Genomic DNA, 22,996 nt, shown 5'->3' on the forward strand with positions numbered 1-22,996 from the left:
AGAATACCGGCAGAAGAAACCAAAGCCGAGTACAGGCGTCACCCAAATTCATCAACTTACTGCACATCTCGGAAGTAAAATGTTGTTAGTTAAGTGTAGATGCTGGATATATTTTTAGCAAAAAAAATTTCCCCTTTCTTCACAGGGTATATTTTTAGTGGAAAAGGCAAAAATATCTAAGTGTGCCCCTTGCCTGCAGGTGTGTGTGGAGTCAGCTTGCTTTGCTGGAGGGCAGCACAGCTGCCTCAGAGGTGTAAAGTCTGACAGGCCTCCGCAGTCAGATTCCCTAAAAAACACATTCGGAGGCCTCAGGCCCTCCTATTATGTGAGTCTCCGAGATCATTTCATCTCCAGCTCCGTCAACTAGGATAGCGAGCTGCAAAAAGGCAGCGTAGCCAGCTGTGGAGAACCGCCCTGCTCTGAGACCATTCCCTCGGCCCTGGTGACATTCCCACACGTAATCACTTCCAAAGCCTCTGGCGGCCTCAAAAGAAAAGTGCCAATGCCATGTTTCTGAGCGTAACCTTGACTCCTTTGGAAGTCTGCTCCTCCCATCGTCAGGGGTACCGCACTAATTGTGCCTTGAGCCACAGCCCCTAATGCCCAGCAGCATGTGCTTGCTCACGGGCTTGCTGACAGACTTGGCTGCTGAATGACTTTCCTGTTTCCGTTGTGATAATTCAAATTTTTGAGCGGACTAATCAATATCTGCCTCGCTTGTTTTTGACTCGGTGCCTGCAAGAACTTAATTCTTGCCAGGCTGCTGGGAAGGCTCTTTGAATCTTTGATTATGCTACATCTATAAGGACAGCGTCTGACACTTCTCCGCACAAAGCAAGAGAAATGTGGTGCTGACATCTCACCCATCACTTGCCTTAAAAGGTGGGGACTGGTGATTTTGATTTAATGCAATAGAAGAGGAAGAATTGGAGCAGAGCAATACATTCAAATCACACACAGGCACAAAGTGATCACGAGGAAGAAAGAAGATTTAAAATACTTCCTAAAGTTTCAGATGCTAAAAGTTAATGGTTAGGAATGCAGTGGGAACAGATATATTCCAAAACTGTGTTTTCTCAATTATTTTCTGAGGGTCATAAGTCATCTTGGGGATTAATGCATATGACCTTGAAAAAATTTTGTTAAAAGTCAGCATTAAAAATGAAACATCATTTATAAAGTCAGCCTTCTGAATATTTTGTTTTACTCAGTAATATCACTGTGAGCTTCAGTCTGGACTAGATTTAGTGAATGGACGAAGTTTTCGTATTTTTCTTTAGAATTTACTCTGCCACCTATCACTGGTGGTAGTACCTAAGCATGAAATCTGTCAACCATGGAGCCTGTAGAGTTTAGATACATTATGCAGACACCTTATGTAAATATACCATTTTGATATATTATGTGACCTTTTCCCTTAGCCAAATAATAACACTCCAGAACCTGACCAAGGCCATCATTTTTCATCCAATTCATTCTCTCTCAGGCATTCAGGAACTCCTTTAGAGATTAAAAACTACTAAGCACAAGGTTTTCTAAGATCACACGTTACTTTTATTAAATTTACTCCATACTTCTCAGTATTTCTTCCCTTTGGGAGTAGGCATTAAGGTCAAAGAAGAGAGGTACAGATTTGCTGAGTCGCCACAGCCAGTAAGATGTGTCCTGTGTAGGAGCAGGAGTATTGCAGAAGGTATTTTTTGATGGTGCATCAAATTACACAACTGGGCATTACATTGCAGAAAGGCTCAGGGAGCACTTCTGGTGCTCACGTGAAGGGTCACGAGAGATGGTTTGCAGAGGAGAAGCAGCAGCTAGCTGCTCAAAAGGAGGGAAGAGTGTAAAGTAATGGTGGTATATGAAGTATCAGGGATGTATGGTGGTTTGAATACTGGGAAATAAAAGAAGTCCATGAAAGGAGAGCAGAAGTAGGCCAGCAATGAGACTGGCTGGGGAAGGGGTATATGGAGGCACCTCGTTTCTCAGAAGAAAGTAGGGGTGAGGTGTGAGACAGAACTGAGCAGCCCGCAGAGCACGCTTGATGTGGATCGGGCAAAGAGAGACCTCTGCCAACCTTTCCAGCTCTTTTGAGGTTAAGAAGGACGCTTTCCTTCCTCTCATCTTTCTATTCTTTATGACTGGCATGCTCTTCACCTGCACACTGCTGCTACCCTGGTTCTGTGTTCAGATATTAAAAGCCAAGATAGCATATTTCTTCCAGAGATCTATGCCAATGTTGTGGCCTACATGATGTGTAGGCAGTAAGATAAAAAGAAAAAAATTCAACAATTCTCCTTCTACCCACTCCCCCGAAAAACAAACCCAAAACTAACCAGGCACACTTACCTCTCTGAAAATGAACTTCTGGTTTTCAGGAATATTGTGGACATTTTCTTGACACAAGTACATTGTCAAGTAGTCGGTCCCTGAATCAACTGCTGCACAGACTTCTGGCTGTCGGGTGTTGTAACGTATTTCATTATGGGATGTGTACTCGAAAAACTACAAACCCAGGAGAAGAAACAAAGGACAACAGACATTTCATATGTACACAAGAAAGTATTTATAAGAAGGATATACTAAGATACTATAATTAAGTTCACATATTAAAGTTGCTACTGCGGAGAGAAATTCTGACAAAAATATTCAAGGAGCCTTAACTTCTGCTGTTTGCCTATTACTTTACAGAAAATCAATCTCACCACAGCACTGCTTTAGTCTGCTAGCATTTAAAATGTATGAAATGCTGAATAAATGCCCCGGAAAACAGACGTTCCAGCATTAAAGAACTTACAAAATTTGACTCTAATATTCTACTTTCACATTCTAGTTCACCCTTAAAAATGTGATGGAAAACAGTTTATAACCTGACATTATGCCTTCTTAATGCAGTTGTCACAAAACAATGTTACTTTTAATTAAGAAATTGCTCACTGTGTAGTTCAAATGCAGTTTGGTCAAGGTTCATTTCCAGTTACAAAGTACTCAGGATGCATGGTGATGAGAATTTTATTATATAACATTTTAAGATATTATTTGAAGCAAATCAGCTACAGCTGCTTTTAAACATGAACAGAATTTTATTAAAGACAATTTACTGGCTTTGCTTGTTGTACAATACTCTACAGGTGTTTTGAACATGCTCTAAAACATCTTGGCTTTTGTAGCAATTATGGTTGGAGACTTCCTTAAAATTTTTTCTATTTATCATGGACATTTGCCAGATTTTGGACTTCATTAAAGAGTGCCAGAGTTTGAGAGTTGTTTGTATTTAGCACACTTGTAAATAATTTAGATGACTATAGTGCACAGATGTGTGTTTAGATCTGATTTAGATTATACTCAGTAGAGGAGAGTTTTATACACATCAGAAAATTGCTTGTTACCAATACTATAACTGCATTAGTGGAAACCAACAAAAGGATGAGGGAGAGAAGAAATCTATTCTTTTGTTTCACCCCTGGAGAAAGAGACTGTAAGGCTGTGTGAAGGGGACTGTACCAATTCAAAAATGTCGTATATACTTGAACTTACCACAAAACCATCCTTAACAGCCACCAAGGCTAATTAACCTTGAAAGAGAACCTGGAAATGCAGTTTAAATGTAAACAAGACCGTGTGATTACCAAGTCTGCAGTCATCCTTTTCCAGGTGTAAGAGCTCTGATCTAGACTACACTGATGGTAGCTGTTTCCTGAAATCTGCCCCTCCTTTTATCAGAATCAGGAATTTCTCTGCCGAGGCGGCTGTCGCAGCCGTACACAGACCAACGCTGCCTACTGCGTCAGCCTGTAGAGCTTCATGGCTTTTTTTTTTTTTCCCCCAGCAGTGATGCAAGTGACTGACCCCCAAGAATTAACCTGTGTGCCACCATTCATTTGTGGTAAGCCATAAAGGGAAGTGAGTGTTTCGAGAAAGCAACTTCAAGTTTGAAGTCTACCTGCTGACGTAACACCCAGAAGACTCTGATTTCCCCTTGAAACCTATTGCTAGGACCTGTTCCTATGATGTAGGCTGCACTGCCTTTAGGACATTTGCTTTATGCCAGAAATGTCTCATCATCAAAAGTCAATTGTGATAATATTTGCCCAATTTTTATTACTATTTTTTACCCTAATAGGCAGTGGCTATTCCCCAGCCTTCAGGCTTTAGTTCCCAGGTTTGGTATCCGATTGGGACATGGAAAGCCTGCTTCTTCAGGCAGCACAGTGAGCTATAAAGGCACTCATTTTAAGCCTATGACCCCTGAATAAAGAAAAAGCTTCACTCCTGCTAGTTTGTGTCTGGATGGACACTTTTTTATAGCTGCCACTTTTACAAGGCCACATTTAGAGCCTTACTTGTTAGTGGATTTATGAGGTATAACTCTTTTTATCAATTTGTATACAGTATCAGTGAAAGCCTGCAAGCTGCTGATTGTACAAGGTGCATCAAGAATAGATGGAGCGGCTACTAGGTCAAAGCGTTCCTTACTACTGACATCTTTCCTGAATGGCCTCTCAAGGCCTTGCACCAGATTTTGGAGAAGAAGAGCAAGTAAAATGGTTAATTTCTGGGTAACTTGAAGGATTGAGGTTATAGTATTAGCAACCAAGCACTCCTGCCTCCTTGCCCAATGAACATTATACAGTTCTTTACCCTTTACGGCTTCATATTGAATAAATACTTCAGGCTTCAGGCTTTTTCATGCTCTGGTAATACATGAGAAAAACCTCTTCCTCCTCAAAAGGTGAAGTGTTTTTTAGTGCTCTTTTCTTGCCCAGTGGGTTCTGTGGGCAGAAAGGAAGCATTATCAAACTGATCCATAGCCCAGTAACTAGTAGCCTTACTGCATTTCTTTCCTTTGGAGAACCAGTACGTTCCCTGAAGTGCTACTAGGAAACTCAATGAGGCCTTTTACCCAGTGCCTGCAGCTTCTGGGTGATCTATGGGATATGCTCCAGCTGCATCAGTGTTCTGTGGTACCAGGGATGGAGGCAGATTTTGGCTACCTCACCAGACCCTGAAACACACTCTCATCCCTCTCTGTGCCTGGCTACCACTCTTCTGCATGCATGAAGAAGTTTGCACTTGATGGGTAGAACCAGCAGAGAGGTTACCAGGTCTGATACCCCTTTCACAGAAAACCCAAGGGCTTTGCTAAGCTTTTTGCTTGCCTCTCCCTATTTGCCTTAAATCTATTGGCTGCAAATGGGAATATTGGAGGGGTAATGTCAGACAAAGCAGGCTGCTCGGTGGTTTCCCATCGTCTTACCACGTCAGGTCGGCTTCCTGCCGTCATGCGTTGGTGCCCTCTGTACTGCTTCCTAGCCATACCATGAAGGGCAATGGGCTGTACTGGTGTTGAATTTCAAAGCCTTTCATTCTCATCTACCGGGGCAGACACTTCCACATCTGCAGCCTGAGGTGCAAGCACCGAGTAGCCAGTGTTTTGTGTATTTTCTGCCTCTTTTCCACATACACTCAGCTCCTATCACCACAGTCATATCCTCACCTTCTTGCTATAATGAACACGCTAATTTCAAACAATCCACAGTTAGCTTTCTTACTGCTTACACAAAAGCAACTCAGAAGGACTAAAGGGAACCCTCTCACTTAGGCCAAGGATTCAAGGAAAAATAGCAACAAAATACCAGGGACCTTAGTTTCTGAGAGTTGTTTTACCTACTGAGACACAAAATGGGAGCAGGTGCTGGACTTTATAAATAATCGAGAGCAGAGAGCTCTCTCCTCTCAGCACAGCGCACACAGATATTCAGAGGTCACTTTAAGCGGGGAATTGCTTCCAGTGCAAAGAACTTTTGCAGTTGTCCCCTACATAAACAGCCACCTGCCACTACCATATCATGCCAGAGGATGGGTGTACTGGAGTGTAAGACACATATGGCTGACCAAGTTAACCTTCATTAATGTTAAGTCCTGTCAAGATATTTTTGGAGAATAACTTTACTGAGCTGTACTCTGGAAAATAAACTTCATTCCTTTATACCATGAGACAGTGTGAATGTGCAGCAGGGAGGACTATTTGAGGAAGAAAGTGATGAATGGTAGAACACACTCTGCAACTGAAGGAAGAGATGAGAAGACTAGAGAATTAAAAAGGAGAGCTAGCCAGGAAAGAAGAAAGGCACGTAAAAAGAAGCATAATGTCACCTAGTGTGGGTAGTAACTGGCAGGAGGAGCAAGTGAGGGAACAGACAGAGCAAGGGTGTTAGAGAAGGGACTGGGAGCCAACCAGCATGGAAAAGAAAGTGTTAAACAGCACGCAGTGGAGAAACTGGAGCTGTCTGTGACGTGGTGCAGGACAGGGGACTGGAGCGAAGCTTTGTAATGAGGGTTTGCTGCTAAAGCTGTGTATAAGTAATGAGTGGAGTGATGAGGGCAGACCGGAGGAGAGCAGGCAGAAAAGCTTGGGATTAGGATAGCAGATACCCTTCCAAGGACAAAACAACAGTTAAGGGCTGCCTGTTGTCAGCAAACATTTATGAAACTCTGGGGGGAAGTGCCTTGCTCTCCTCAGTGTTGATACAACTAGGGAATGACCAACCTTGTCACCATCAGTTCCATCAGCTGACAGCAGTGTATGTACATGTGGGAGATTTGACCCGTTTGGTCCTGCCACTGTCACCTGCCAACTGAGCTAAGGAATTCACACCACCAGGAACAGCCTGTTACCTTTTAAGAACGACTGTCAAAAGGGCAGGGCAACGGGAAGGAAATAGAGAGAAATGTCCTTCTGGTAGGTTTCATGGCTATTTGTGAGCCAGAAAAAGGAGGTGCAAGTTCAGCAATCCTGACTTCTACTTCCCATCTCACTTGTGCTTCTACATCATATTTTAGCCTCCCTCTGTTCCTTCACCGGTAGCTCTTCCTGCTGTCCACTACTTCTCCTGCAACTACTACCTGTCACCCCTACTCGTGCCCCCATTTGCCAGCTGGTATCTCTGCTCCCACCTTCAGTCCGCCTGGCCCTTTCCACTAAACAGGTCTCCAGTGATTCTGCTTGTTCCACGCTCCCTCGCAGTAGCTCGTAACTACTCCTTCCTCTGCCACACATGCCCTGCTTCTTGCCTGTTGCCCTACCTCTGTCCCAAAATTCTTCTGCCCTCTGTCACCTTGGCCCCCTTTCCCTGGCTGCTGTCAGCCCTCCCATGCCTTTTGCCCATTTCACTAATATTGTTTTGCCCATTTCCTGTGTTTAGCCTTCCCTCCTCAGACTCTGCAATTCTCTTGTCTCACCTCATATTTTCTTTTCTCGGTTTATATTGCAGTTGGATAGTTTTTCCATTTCTCCTTCCTCCTGCTGCCTGGATGCCAGCAGAGGGAGCAGTAATTGCACAGCTCTCAGTGCGGTGCCTGCTATCGCAGGTATGTGGATGCATCGCACCATCAGCAGAGATGTAAGAACTATTAATATGCAGTGGTGCGGTATCTTTGCAGTATACTCACTTAATCTTTCAGTGCTAGCTAAACAAAGGATAACTGTACAAATTTCATCTCATGACAATTCAACTCTAAATTGTACTTCTCTTTTGCTTTCACCTTTTATCCTACGTCTTTATTTTTTCTTGGAGGAAGGAATAAACTTTAAATAAACTTTTTTGCTCAGAGAAACACAAAAAGATTCAACCCCTTTCCTCTCTTTAGTCTGTAATACCAGGGGAAAAAAAAAATCTATAAATACCTTTTGTATGTGAGCATGTAATCCCATACATTAAATACTTCTTAATCTACAAAAGCAATCAACTCTTCCTCATAAGGATGTGGCTTAACTAGGCTATCTTCTATATAGGTGTATAGAAGTATGCTTAACTTGGGCATGGAGCTGAACTGAGGGAGTAAAATGGGTTGGTGTGACATGGCTTAGCGTGCTTGACATGTATCTGTCAGTACCGAGATACTTTGGCTTTTATGACACAAGATTCTCCTCCTACCTTCCCCTACATCTTGGCTTCCAGGACAGAAACATTAGGAAAGTTAAGACACAAACTAGCCATAAACTGATAAATAATACTAAATAATAGTTTTAATACTTCAGGCAATAAACTTGCTATCAGAAACAAATCTACTTTCTTTTAAGATCCGAAGCACAGTGCTCAGATTATTGTTTGATCTCCTTTTCTCACTTAAAATGCAATTCATATTAGAAGCTTTCTCCTTAGTACAGACTTATTTTTCACTCTTCAGGCTTTTATATTTTCTTAAAGCAGAGTTCAGAAAGATAACAGATACACTGCTTATCCACCACATCTCTGGTTCTTTTCCAAACTTGTTTTTCCTTTCCTAACTGAATGTTTGGATTAATTTCCTCAAAAAACCCAAACAGTCAAGCCACCCAAACTGTCATTGGGTTAGGTACTTACCCTCAACAAGACCCTACATATTTCTCCACCTCTCCTCACTAGGAGCATGCCATATAGTCTAATCTATAGTTAGAAACCAAAAATCAAGCTAGGTAGGCAAGTACGCGTTACATGCCACACATCAAACACCAAACCACAATTCTACAGGGTGGCTACTCAAAACCATGCAAAATGGCCACTGTAGATGGGCACACAGTGCCCCACAACACTTTTACCACGACATTATACAGAGAGCTTTACGGGTATCATAACTAACCATTGCTGCACACAGTTTCAATCCGCATGGAGAAAGACACCAGCAAGAACTTTCAGCTTCAGAAGTTAAAACCAAGAGAGCAAGAATGAAAGTGTTAGAGGGGATCCCTGCTCTCCAGGATTCCAGAGCCCAAGCCCAGGAGGACATTTCTGTGGAGTGGAGTACAGGAGAAGATGCCATCCAAAATCTCCTGCACAGAAAGACAAGCACCAAGAGGAAGCGGCATGATGACAGACATAGGCAGAACTAGGTGAGGTTTGCAACGTTATTAAGGGCTTTGGAGACATGGACAGACAAAAGTTCAGAGATGTGCTGGTATGCCCAAGACCAGGTGGAGATGAGCAAACACTGGCCTATAAGCACTATAGCTGCACTGCTGTGCTATTAACCCCTGCTAATGAGCTCTGTGGAAAGGCATAATTAAGGTATGCATGAGTTCCCTGGTCTGGATAGACAGGTCTTCAGAATGAAGAAAATCTGACCTGAAGATACATCAAAATTATAAGAATCAAAATTGGATCTAAGATCACCTCACTGTGGCAACATATTCTCTCAGCCCTACTGCAATGCCTGTACCACACTTTTTTACATTACAACCATAGTGTTGGTCAAAATGAAAATATAACATGAATCTTACCTGATTTTGTCCCATGCCGTGACATGGGTACAATATGATCCTGTGTCCAGTTACTTGATGTTCATTTGTAGGGTTATAATCAAAACAGAAGTTTGCCATTCCTCTATTCTTCAGCTAATCAAAACAAAAGAATATTTTAAAGTATTAATCTGAAGTAAGGAAGATATGCTGCAGTCACTTTACACCCATCCTGCTGGGCTGTGAGGTTTATATCCCAGAGCTGGTGCAAATTAACTGGAACAGATCAAATGGAACCAATGGCAACAGCTCTCTGACTAATGTGAAATAAAACTGTTGGGACTAGTCTTCACTTCGGGCATTGAAGCAGCCAGACACGATGGCTTCCCCTAGGAACAACACTGTGTTCCAGTGTATTTGCAAATGAAGTAGGTAGGAACTATGAAAAGCCATGTTAAAACCCAACAAGCCAGCAACTCATGCAGAACAAAAGAGTCTGCCATATCTTCCCCCACCACCACCCCCCCAGGATCTACTTGTTCAGTTTTCTTGTGAAAAGATGACTACATACTTTTCTCAGTTTGTCAAATGGGAGACAGTAGAAGGATTTGTTCTTGAAAGGACTCCAGTACCCTCTTGAGGTTGAACAAGCAGACAAATTTTAAGACCAGAAAGCATGAAAGTGGGTAAGATACATCTTTGGAAAGAGACACTAAGTGTGATATTAAACATTCTTTACCAGCGTTGCTGATCTCTGACACAATAGTGCATAACTTTCAGATTAAATTTTTCAAGTATTAAGTTACCTGATTTTAAAAACATTAGGCTAATTAACAAGGATTTGCATTTAAGTATTCAGGAGGCAAAAGGAACTGAAAATAAGGTAAACAATGCCATAACAATTACTGACTCCAAGTATTAGCCACTTAACCAAATTTAAAATTACACAGAGCAAAACAGGTTCTGTAAACATAGGTTCAAGCTGAATGCCTCCGTTACTGCGTGTAATTATATCACAGACAAAAAGAATAAGCAGAGTAAATCTCAGAAGATTACTTCAGCAAGGTGTAATTTCACCGCTCTTCCCTAGTCGTGATAATTGCATGCTCAGTTTTGAATGTGGAGAATGAACGGACACGACGGGATTGCAGAAGGCTAAAACCAAACAAACAAGACAAACCCCGCAGGACCCAAACACACCAACAGAGCAAACCACACAAGTTGGAAAATTAAATACTCGTGTTCTACGTATATTTTGCTTTTCCAACTTCTACTTTTATTGCTACCCGATGTTTTCTTTCCACTGCTTCGTGCCCACTCCCGCTGAAAGAAAGCCAAGCTCTCGGTGCTCTGCATGCCTGGGCTGCCGGCCCAAGGCAACAGCAATACACTAGGGGGTGGGGAGGACCACTGAGCCGCCACGGCTCGGGGCCCCTTGCAGGTCTGCTGGGGCCATGAGGCTCTCCTGTGGGAGCCAAATGTACGAACGGAGGACTGAAGCCCTACCCTTAGAGGTTTTGCCTTGTAATTCCTCTCTGAACATGTTTCCACTATGCATTTGGCATAATTTGTCAGTACGGGATAAATTAACTTCTCAATTTGGTGTATGATAAAATTCATCCTTAGTTTTAGCACCCAAGTTTACCAGAAGCGAAAGAAACCCCCTGGGTACCCTTTCTACAGAAAGCACTGCTTGGTTTGATGGGAACGCGCTAGACCACTGCACCCCTCCTCGAGCTGTCAAAAGACGACATTTTGTTTACCTTCATAACATGAGGCAGGAATTAAACTTATAAAAAACAGGAAAGAAAAGCGTCTTTTACAGATGATTTTTAACACTACCATGGAACTACATAAACCAAACAATAAGCTTCTTATGTTTCTCCCTTCTACACCAAGAAATGTCAACTTAAAGTCATAACCACTTAAAAATGGTAATTGTATCTCTAAAAACATAAACTGGTTTTGGTTGTTGTCAGCAGCTGTCCTCAGGATCAGAGGGTCTCTTATTAGTACGTTTAATAACATATGACTTTGCCTGACTTTCTACTGGCTCCAAGGGACGATAAATGCAGCGAAGCCCTTATCGTGGTGCCCTTCCAGACAGCCCAACGCCTTCACTACTGCTCCGAGCGCACGTTTTTTGCTGTCAGCCCCTGGCACGTGCTCCCCTATGTGGCCTGGAATTTTAAATGACCTATTTCAAAATGCCGTGCACCACCAGAACTACGGTAACTCTCCTACGCATGTTACTCAATGCCCAAATACAGGCAAGAAAGCAAAAGCTGTGTAAAAGATTACTCACTTAAGCTTCATTTCAGATGGTTTAAAACTGAGCCTGTACTCCCAGGATGCTATACCACGTATGTTCTCTCATTTTTCTCTTTCATGCATAAATGCTTGTGATATGTGCAGACATATTCCTAAACATACATGGTCCATATTCCTACCTGGTTCTTTTAGTTTGTTTTATCAGACATTGGTAGATGTTTTTTTATACCCACGCTTCATCAGGAAGCCTAAAAGATATTCAAGACCTAATTTGTGGGAATAGTGCATACTAAGCTGTTAAATGACCTGATCGGAAATGACAAAGATTTGAAAATAATCAGATTTGAAAATCCGATCACAGCACCATTTATGGAAAAAAAATAAATAAAAAAATCCGCCCTCTGTTCCAAGGCAGAAAAAAGTATGAATTTGTCAAAGTAGCATTTTTTCTTGTTAAATGAGAATACACAGTTTAAGTTCCTTTTACATGCAACAGCTCTATCAAAACAGTAATCATACATTAATTTCTGAAGCAATCTTTGTTCCCATATCCACCATAAATAAGTCATGCAATAAGAACAAAATTTTCTCCATGACTTACCTCAATTCTTTTGCAGAATGCTGCATTAGAGAAACAGAAGCAAGAAACAATGTTGATCACCTTGCCATTAAAAGACATAGTTCAGTTTTAAAAGGTTCTGCCCATGCAGTATTAACTGGCTGGGTCTTTCTACAAGGTTTGCCTCCTGCTGAAACGTTGCAGGTGTACTCTACAGTGCCATTTAGTTACCGCTTGGTTTGGAAGCTGGGACAAGCAATAAACACCAACTACTGAGATATTCACCTCAGACCTTTATCTCTTACTGCTTGGAGAAATTTAAATCTGTTGTTTCCCAACATCTGGACACTTGCATATAACAACACAATACAGATGGCATTCTGTAAATAATTCTTAGTTTGGGGTTTTTTTAAAGATAAAATCCTAAGCAAAGCATCAACAACAGATTTTTGACATTAAAACTTCATTACATTAGTTGATAAATACAGCCAGTGGAGCACAGCCAACCTTTCTCTTCATCCACAAAATAGATCAGAATCCTCTTTATTCCGCCACAGTGGCATTGGTGCTTATGTATTAGTGGTATGGGCAGATGATACAGTGGGACACAGTTAAGATGTGAATTTGTAGCAAGCCAACAGCTTCATGGTACTGACCAGGCGTAAGCTTTTACCTCAAAGGTAATCCAAGAAGTCACAGGGAATGATTTTACTGAGTGTATGCCATTTGCATATCACCCTTTTGGAAAAAAACTTGTGAATATCCTCAGATTTCTGTTAACTTCTTAAGCATGATGCTGAAATGGGTATACAACGTTGATGACTAAGATCCTTTGAAGGAATCGACGATGAGACACTGCTGCTGGACTCCAGCTGCTCACCCCAGCAAGTCCAGATCGCTCTGGGAGGCTCAAGAACATAAAAGCACATGTCTCAAGTGATGGTGTATTCACTTGAGATTAATATCAAGCACTTGAATTTCTCCCACTTCCTTTAAAAAAGTCTGTCTCAAGCTATCAGAGGCTGTACAACCAACGGAGTGGTGCATATTTTCCTGTGACAGGCATCAGATCTCCAGGTCTAGCCAGACATAATCTTGGGTACCAATTCAATCTCAAGTGGCAGCTCTACAAACTGTATTATAATGCACTTTCAGAGGTATACCCTAGAGGAGATTGTTTTGGAGCCTGATACCTCTGAGAACTTGTAACACCAGATATGCAATAGTCTCTTTAATTACATAACTTAAGCCACATAGCTAACATCTCTTCTTCTGTAAGCCTGTCCATATATATAATGTGTTATTTAGATAATTTTCAAAATGTTGTCTTTCATGTCACAGCAAAACAAAATTATTCATAGTTTTAAAGGCTTAAAATCTTTCTTCCTGATTTTTTTTTTTTTTTTGTTAAGGTTATAATCTGGTCTAAATTAAAAGAAAATTATGACCAAGAGTTTAGAAATTCATTGAAGAAGAAATGGTCTTGGGGGAAAATGTGGAAAGAAACTGCCAATAGAAAAATTCAAGTTTTTGATCTCCCAACTGATTCAGTCAGTCACAGATACCTTTAAGGATAGGTGGTGAGAAGAGCCATCAGCTACATAGTCACAATAGACATCTATCAGGTTAGTTGCTTCACATTCAGCTGGAAGAAAGATCAGCTAGAAACTGTTTGAGAAGAACAAAGAAAAACTTCTCAAATCAGAACATAATACGGTCTCACTGCCAAGTGATCAAACTTAAAGAAAAGCAGAGATAAAATCCTGATTTTTGTGTCAACACTGTCTTTTAAAAGCAATCTGGATGCCAAGTTCAAAGCCAAATTCACTGGCTGACATAATCTTTACCCTCAGATATGCATCCTGAATGCCAGCAATACTTAGTATACCTTAGAGGGGAGAGGAACCCTGACTATTCTCTTGCTTTGCAATCATGTGTTTCCACAGTCACCAATAACATGAAAAGATCACAGAGCTGCCCAGTTTCTCCGTCTTGACCTAGCTGCACAATGCAGCAATGTCACAATACTAATATTAAAAGCTCAAAGTTCTTCCCAGAGGTGCCCATGCCATCCCTTCCCAGGGCAGCCAAGATTTTTAAACAGACCCAGTTTGGGCTATCTAGGTGGGCAATCTGCACAGACCTGGGGTTCAAGCCTTTTTAAAATTTCACACCAGCTGAAGCACAAGTACAACATACACTTTGCCGGTAAGCACATGCTCAAGGATGGCCAAATCGGATGCTATGCCAGAAAGAGAGAGACATCGGTGCTCTACACAAGAGCCTAAACAGGATTATCAGCCTTTCCAGAAATGCTGACATCTTATTATTTTAACCCACTAAGTGCCTACCAGCTTCACTCCCTCCCGTCCCCCAAATAAATTACTAAAGTCAAAAGGTTTAGTTCATGTCCCACATGAAGTTCCAAAGCTGCACGGTGCCCAAGGACAAAGAAGAAGTTATTTCCCTCATTTCTAGGACTCAGGCAGTTTATAAGAATGCAATCATAGCTCAGGTAAAAATACTCAAAATTCAGTATGTTTAAATAAAGTTTCATGCAGCTAAATTTTTAGACAACCAAGCTTAGTATAGATATTTTTATCTACTATCAAGAGAAAAAAATGCAGCACAAGTGTCTGTTTGCAGTGCATGGCACTGAATGCTGCTCAGTAATTCTTGCATTTATTTCAGCAACATATGGCTGACCTATGGGTAATCTTAGAAAGATTTTTCAACTTCAGTGTGAAAAAATTTAAAGGGAGGGAGAAATCTCCATATCCCTCTGAAATCTCTTTGAACAGTTAAATAACCTTACACTAAGCCAAGCTCTTAACAAAGCCAGCACACTTAGACACAGCATTTTTGTGAACCAGAAAAGCACTACACGGCTAAGGCAGGAGTAAAGAACACGATCAATGATTCATTGAAGTTAGCAGATGGGACTCAATATCCACAAATCAGCTGAATCAGTAGGTGTCATTTTTGCACTGTCACTGCCTTAGAGTATAACTGTACTTTAATCACATTTTAAATTCTTCCTGCCAAAAAAACCCGTGTATTCTTATTATGCTCACAACTAGATGACAGCATTTAAGAATTGTTTTTAGAGAAATATATAGAGCACACCTAAATTATGCTGTAGATACCTCAAGCAGCTCTGAACAAGAATGATTATTTCTAGGTATTGTCAACACCTTTCTTGAGGATGACACGTGCAGTTAAATCATGAAAGAAACTGCACAAATCCCTTCTTCTCCCCAGGAGGTTGAAGTGCTATCACTGCCACCAGTCTAGGCTTTGGTTTGGAGGGTGAAGGAGAGAGGCAGAGGGGAGGATAAGGTTACTGAAATGCGCCTGGAAGGTAAGTCTTGTAATATCTTATTGCTTCAACTGTCCCTGACTTTGTCAGTTAGCGAACCACACACAAAACAACAAAAAAAACCAAACCAATGCTGTACCGGGGTCTGTTCAAGGTACCGGATAATGGCGGATATTACCTTTCATGCCAGTGATCACACAGAGATACGAACTCAAGTGCAAGCTCCAAGACGAATGGAGGAGGACAGCTCCTCCCGGCGAGACTCCCAAGGGCTTGGCTGCCAAGTGATGCGCTCCCTCCCTACAGGAGCTCCCGCAGCTCCCCGTGGGAAATACAGCTCCCTACGGGAAACCGCAGCGTTTCCACACCAGGACCTTTTTCGTTCAACAGGTAACAAAGCTATTAGGGAATATGGTGGGGAAACTTGGTTCCTGTATATCTTGTACACCCACAGTGACCAGTTTTTTTCTTGCACCAAAGGAGATCCAGCAGAGACTGAGGAACCGAAGCACAGATGGCAGCAAGACAAGACTGTTGTGATACGGGCTGGATGTGATGCAGCAGCGTGGGAATGCAGCTTAGCCGGATGTGCAGTGATTGAGTTACCAGCAGAAGTACTTCTAAGGCAATGTGGCATTGGTAATCAGGAAGGTATTTTATACATCTTGGCTGGGCAGAAAGGTGCAGTCTTGTCTCCCTAATAAGACGGGCAGCAGATATCTGCTGATTTTTCAGAGGAAGCAGGTATTTGCTGCATCATCTCTGCCTTCCTCCCTTCCAAATGAGATTACAGTAATGTGATATACATGGAGCTATAGTTTGTATTTATTTGTAAGCTGCAAATAGCATAGAAAGCTGTTGACTCTTAAAAAAAAGGAGAAGAGGATTCTGATATTGAACCAATGAATATTGCTTGTGAACCTGTGCTGGTCTAAAGTGACCTCCAGATTAAAAATTAACGTGTTGGTTTTGACACACAGAGGATCCTGTATGATCTGGGAGCACATAGCACCAGCTCTCTTTCCCACCATCAGAGCATCATAGTTTTCATCAGATAAAATGTGCAAATACATGTTTCAAAGCACACTCTTTCTATTTTCAAGTTGACAACTAAAAACTAAAACACTTCAGTGTTCTCTTTTTTTTTTTTTTGCTCTTCAACATTTCAAGAAATAAAAAACGTCATCCTCTGCTGCCTTTAACACTCCCAAGATGTCACTTGGAGGGTGTAATTCATGGCAACATTACCTGTTCCCTTACCCTCTCACAGAACTCCTTCATAAACAGCATCCCCTAGAACAAAGATTCTGACAGAAAACACATTTTAAAGCCTACCAATTCTAACTGAATTCTACCAAAATCCCAAACTGATTTTGGCATAAAAATACCTTCACACTGAGTTAGTAGGAGAACTCAGAGAACCGCAAGGAGGTCCCTTCTCAGCAGTCACATACCATTCCAAAGAAGCCTGGTCTGTCCTCGGGTACATGAAGCTCTGGGTACACGTTCTCCAAGAACCATTTGAAGTCCTTGCATTTCAGCTTTTCTCGAAGGAGTCTCCTTTCTGTCACATCTCCGTATGGTTCCTGAAAGAAAAAAAAAGATTAAAAAAAAAAAAACAACTAGAACAGACGCTCTCTTTTAAATTATCTGTATACATTATTACGAACCGTATGCTAAAGTGATGAGCAGAACTTTTAGCCAGGAAAAATCCCCATGTTTGGGTGCTGGATTTGATTTCATTATCCTTACATTTGTTAATGTTGACAAAAAAGAATTGGAACGGTGCATGTAAAACTTTAAAATATTCTAGAAGACAGTTAATCTGAGAAAACTCCCCAAATCCACAAGTAAGTCAGTCCTTGAATACAGATTGCTGGGAACTGAGAAGGCGTATTGGAAAATAAAACTTCCTTTAGCCAGATAATTGAAAGTCTCAAAAGCAGTTAATGAATCTTGAGAATTTTAAATTATTCTACCATTATGTTCATTTGCAAATTACCTGTACAGACAGTTTTACACTCAACTGATGAATTTGTAAAATCTGCTAATGTTTTCTTTGAACTTCATAGTTTTGGGGTGTGGAGAGTATGAAATCTTAAACCTCCAGAGAAAAGCTTTCATTGCAGACTTTTCCCTGTCTATAGATTGGAGCAGAGATCACATCTTTTCATGTCTGTCTTCAAAAATCCATCTTTATATTGACTAGGGACTTCAGACAGTCAGGCACAAGATACCATTTGCAGTCCCCAGATTTTTACAGGTAACTTGACACACTCTTTCATCAAACCACAAATATATTTGCATTTCTCAAAGCTGTGGAACTATCACTGAAAACACAAAGCAGATGTAAAACACAGGCAGAGATGCCCGCTTGAATAACAAACAGCATCACATATTAGCTCTGAGGTATGAACATTAATCTTGAAGCGAAACTTTACGGAACCAAATTCTGCAGCCATACCATCAATCATTTTCCCATTATGCTACGGAACTGAATATTTGGGTTAGATAGATAAAGTAAAAGGGCCTGAAGTCAACCGCTGCAACAAGTGGTGCACAGAGTGTTACAGAAACCAGAGTGCATTGGCGGCAACTTTGATATGTGCAAAAAACCACACAGCCTCAGCTTATGCCCACCGTGTTACAATACACCAATATGCAAAGCTTCCAATATTAACACATAAATATCCTTTAAAGTTAAAGTTCTGTCATCGCAGACATCAGCTGCCCAGAGCTTTACAAGAAAAATTGTCAGCATTTATTGCTGTTGTCTCTTGACAAGCAGAATCAGCCTGGCATTGCCTGTGAGCTCCTGTCTTTGGATACACAAAACCCATATTCCTCTCAAAGTCAGATTCTAATAATAAAACCTAAATGGGTTTTATGATGTTAAAGTAAAACAATTATTACAAATGCATGGACTATAACAATCTAATTACCCAGTTTAATCTAAAGGCACGCGAGGTGGAAGCTAACCAAACTCAGCTTCCCCAGTCTCCTCCAGCCTATCTTTTAAAAGCTTAATGGTTTCAGAAACATTTTTTCCCCTGGCACGTCTGTTGGGGAAGGCCACTCAAACACCTGGGGAGCTCTCTGTCCCCCTGCCTGCTCCCAAAGCTCTGGTCCGGCGTAGCCAGAGGTGGGTGCCCAGCAGCCCACCACAGGACAGTGCCCCCGTGCACAAAACCAGAAAGCCGGCACTTGGGAAAGCTTTCCACACAAAAAGAAGTGCCCAGGAAGATTAAGCACCTCCAGAAAAAAGCAACAGCAGATAATTATTTCTTTTAGGCCTGAATTTTGGACTTTGTGCCAGAGGTTCATCTGAGTCATTTCTAGACATTCTGAGGATATTTCAGTGTTATTGTCCTCCAGCCTGCAGGCCCCTCACAATAAATATATTCAAGCTATGAATTTGCACTCTGCTTTACTGTTTTGACCTACTCAATTTTCACAGTATTTATCTCCTGAAAAATTCTGCAAACAAACGAGCTTGTATTTTCTTCCTCATGGAAAATAAAAATATTAACTTTTTTTTTTTAAAAACAGTACTGAAACTTCAAATATTTTATTAGGAACATTTTCATCTGAGTTCCTAGGACTGATTTTAATTAATTTAATCTTTGCAATATTGATTATTTTTTTTTTAATCAAACGTACAGCAGTAAATCAAACAGAAAAATCCATTTTGTCTTACATCAGTCCAAAGTCTTACAATTATCACAAGACAGGTAATTTTGCTAAAGATTATTACCATGCTGTTCACTTAAAGATCTACTGTCCATTGAAACTTGTTGATTAGCATTCAATAATTGTGTGTCTGTTCTGTAATCTTTATTGATAGAATCCTGTATCAGTTGTTTCACAGATGTGCACATTTTAGGCTAAACAGCTCCTCCTTACTTGGGTCACCTTGCTTAACTTTATTCTTTCATTTCTTCATTCATTCATTTAATATTGACAGAGATTTGGCCACCTCCTAGTCTTATGGAATTTCTGATTTTTTCCAAGGAATTAAAAATTAACTATATATACACTTATTCTATGTTTGGAAGAAGTTTCAGAAGAAATAAGAAATAAACATAAAAGCACTTCATGTTAAATATTAGCTAAATTAATAGTTATTTAATTGAAGACAAATTATAGCGAAATTCCAAGAACAATGGATTTGAACTCACCAGGCGAGCGTGTGGGTTTCGGTGGTAATAAAGTTCTTTATATTCATCCATCCACACTTCAGCTGCACGCACACTGTTTGCCAAAGCTTTGGAGCGCGAGTACGGAGCTTGTTTGGGGAAAACGTGACCTACATGGGAGCAAGGGTGGATCTCGAGACTTCCTCCACACTGCCATATCTGAGCAAAGAATTGACATTGTGCATCATTAATTTGAATCTTTGTAAGCAGAAGGATACAGTAACAATAAGCCTTTGTAAGGATAACACCTTCTCAAGAATATCACAGCATACTATGAGCAATGTATACAACAATTTTGTGTCTCATTTGATGAATAAGATGGATAAAATTACATCCTTTTGAACTCAGAGCAAATCACTGGGAATAACAAGGAGATAACCCCATCACCGGTTTTCTCTCGTGTGCAATTATCTCCTTCCTAGCTTTACTTTCTCTGAAGGCACGATAAGAAATGGTCTACAATATTTCTGCAGGTCTAACTGTGGTCTACAATTCAAGTTATACAGGCATTATTAAAAAAGAAAAAAACAAGAGAAAGAAAAAAAGAGGCATGTTTCTTTTCCAAATTAACCATGCTAACAGCCGCCTCAGAATGAAACCGATGACGGATAACTGATTTCTTACCAGAAATCTTTGCTCATATACTACTGGAAAGCTGACTTGACAAAACAGGTCAGCTTGTCATATCATTGGAGAGTGTTAAGTTGTGTTCCCACTTCTATATTCACCATGTCAGAAGAGAGGCATGGGTGCCTGGCCGTAAAATAAAACTCTCTTTTTTTCATTGGAAAGCTGGGAAAGGAACCCCAGACCCAATGCATGAAAAGAAAAAGCAAAGTAATTCTGTAACTAACTCATGGTGGTGCAACCAACAGTAGTGAAACAACCTCCCCTGTCTAAAGCGATATTCCTACTTGCTGTCAAGGAAAGTACTTGAACCTGACTGTGGAATTGGCAGGACTTGCTCTGCCCTTGTGCTCACCCTCATGCCTCTGGCTCCCCAGGTCAGGAGATGTACAGCCCTCGAGATAAAGCCCATAAATGACGACCAAGTGAACAAGTTAGCCTCAGCACTCTCCGCAAATTTGTGTAATGATACTCTTCTCCTTTGAAAACCACGGACTTCTGGCAGTTTTATCTACACAGCCACTTTCCCATCATCCATTCTGATCTCAAGTTTGATGTAATGAAAGCACGGCTACGTATTTCCTAATTAATATTGTGTGACCACAATGTGGCAGACACCGTTTCTGAAGGGTGCCTGAAACAAGGTTTCTGAAATTTAGTCAGATGGAAGGAAAGGTAGGACACATTGCTGCACTTGAACAAACGGAAGGCTATCACCAATGGCTCCGACAGACTTTCTGTAGAAGATTTTTGAGAACTGCCACTCCAGCGAGCTAACCCTCCTCGTGTATTCAACCATGCATAGGGGGCAGCTCATCCTTCCTTTGTAAATGGAGGACAAAGGAAATTAGCTGGGATATGTTTAAGGGGTAGAGGTTTGCTCCCTGGCAACCTTCTTGTATAACACATACACATTTAATGACATGTTATTCAAATGAACAAAGCAGGAGTGAAAGCTATGAGGTAGCAAATAAAACTTCTTTACCTAACAATGACAAAAGATCAGTGACGGAACTTTTCCCACCTCTCTCTCTGGGACTTTTAGGGATCTAGAAAGTCAATACAGATGAAGGCTTTCAGCATACACAAGATGGATGTTGTCTCCAGACTGCTAATTTTTTTTAATTTTTTTTTAAAGTTACTTACAAGTTCTCTCAAATTTCTTAATTTAGAAATCAGTGAATGCGTCTCTATTGATTTGGTTTTGGATAATGGCATCAGACCTTTACGCATGGCACAATACTGTGCTTAATAACAAAACAGTAAGCACTCTAATACATATGTTTACTTTTAAAACAGACAGTTTCCTTAAAGGTCTAGGTAATTCATTATGCAACTACAGCGAACACTGGATAATCTTTACTTCCTGGATTTAAAATTTTAATTTCTTGCTTTTCACATGAGGTTTCTCTCTTCTTTTTTGTTGCTTTTCAGGGAAGCAGTATATTTGTCATTTGAACAGAAAGATTATTAAAGAAATTATACAAGAAATCTAGAAATCTGTACTGATCTTTTAAACAATTTGCGTATTTTTGCTTGTAAGTTACACTACTGCTATTTTGAAAGCTGCTATTAAAACAGCTACCCACTTTTACTTTAAGATCTCCCTTTTTGAGATTTGTTTCAAAACAACAGCTTTCTTAAATTATTATTTCTAGATCCAAGATTACTTTTTTAAAGTTGAAATTTATCACGCAAGATTTGTCAGTAAATATCAAGCACCATTAAATTTATTAAAGTTTAACAAATTCTGTATTCATTATATTCCATATCAGCATTTTTTTATTGATAATTACTGTTTTGATGAGTCTGGTTTTAAACAAGAAACGAGGAACGGACCACGAAGACTACTGAAGTAAAAATGTACAGTTAAGAAGGAAGCACATTCTTCTACTCTTCCATGATAAAGTCTGACTTAAATGGAGTAAACCAGACTGACCATACCTCTGTTAAACTGCTGACAGAAAGTGAATTCCACAACAGCTGAATTTTAAAATCCTGAATTTCTTTAAAAAATAACCGCAGGTTGCTAAGCAGTGCTCATTAAATTCTGCTTCTTTCATTAAAACAGTTCAAAACTTCTCATCTTCCTATTACAAAAAAAAAAATTAAATGTATTTCAGCTAAACAATTCCTCAAAAGGTTTATTTATTTTTATTCTAATGGAAAACATTTCAACCTCTACATAAAATCAGGTAGAAATGAACAGCCATAAAATAAAGCAAGGAATTCAATAGAGACACTAAAGTTGACTACTAAATGCTAAATAAGTGACTCTGGAAAAGATTCTCCCCTAAAAGTATTTCAACCTTCTGTAACAGAGAAGCACATTAGGTTTCATGTATATTTTGCATGCTTACGTGCATGAAAATATGTTTCTTTACTAGGTCTGGCTACCTCGCAGCTCTCATTATAAAAGCGTACTTTTTTCCTTCACCACAGAAAGAAAACAAGGTGACATTCCTTTTTACTTTCACTTTCATCTTGATGCACGCAGACTATCGATATTTTTTCTTTTCAGAGACAGATGGTGGTATTATGAAAAGCTACAGTAAATGTTCAGATCTCACCTTGGGATCCCCATCCCTGCCAGGATCTCCAGACAACTGACCTAATGCTGGGTCAATGAATGCTAAATAAGAAAAGCTCTATAAGCTCTACCACCTCCATTCCAAGACTCTCTGGAAGAATGAAAAAAATAACATTAAAAAAAAAAAAGGCTGCTGAATGAGACCAAACTGTGCAAAACACTCTGTTCCTGCCCCTGGTCTGCTGCAATTTTGCTTGCTGCTGAGCCCCCTGGCGTGGTG

The 22,996-nt window shown here is 40.4% G+C and overlaps 1 protein-coding gene across 1 annotated transcript in view; it reads right to left on the reverse strand.

Moving 5' to 3' along the window:
* GALNT12 (polypeptide N-acetylgalactosaminyltransferase 12) overlaps positions 1-22,996 on the reverse strand; it is a 48,193-nt gene that overhangs the window by 2,032 nt on the left and 23,165 nt on the right. The window contains exons 6-9 of the mRNA XM_049830210.1: positions 19,542-19,718; positions 16,818-16,949; positions 9,257-9,370; positions 2,347-2,502 (exon numbers count right to left, since the gene is read on the reverse strand). Of these exons, the coding sequence (XP_049686167.1) occupies positions 2,347-2,502; positions 9,257-9,370; positions 16,818-16,949; positions 19,542-19,718 (579 nt within the window). The remainder of the gene's footprint in view (positions 1-2,346; positions 2,503-9,256; positions 9,371-16,817; positions 16,950-19,541; positions 19,719-22,996) is intronic.

Source organism: Accipiter gentilis, chromosome 27 (assembly GCF_929443795.1).
Source record: "Accipiter gentilis chromosome 27, bAccGen1.1, whole genome shotgun sequence".
Taxonomy (NCBI): domain Eukaryota; kingdom Metazoa; phylum Chordata; class Aves; order Accipitriformes; family Accipitridae; genus Astur; species Astur gentilis.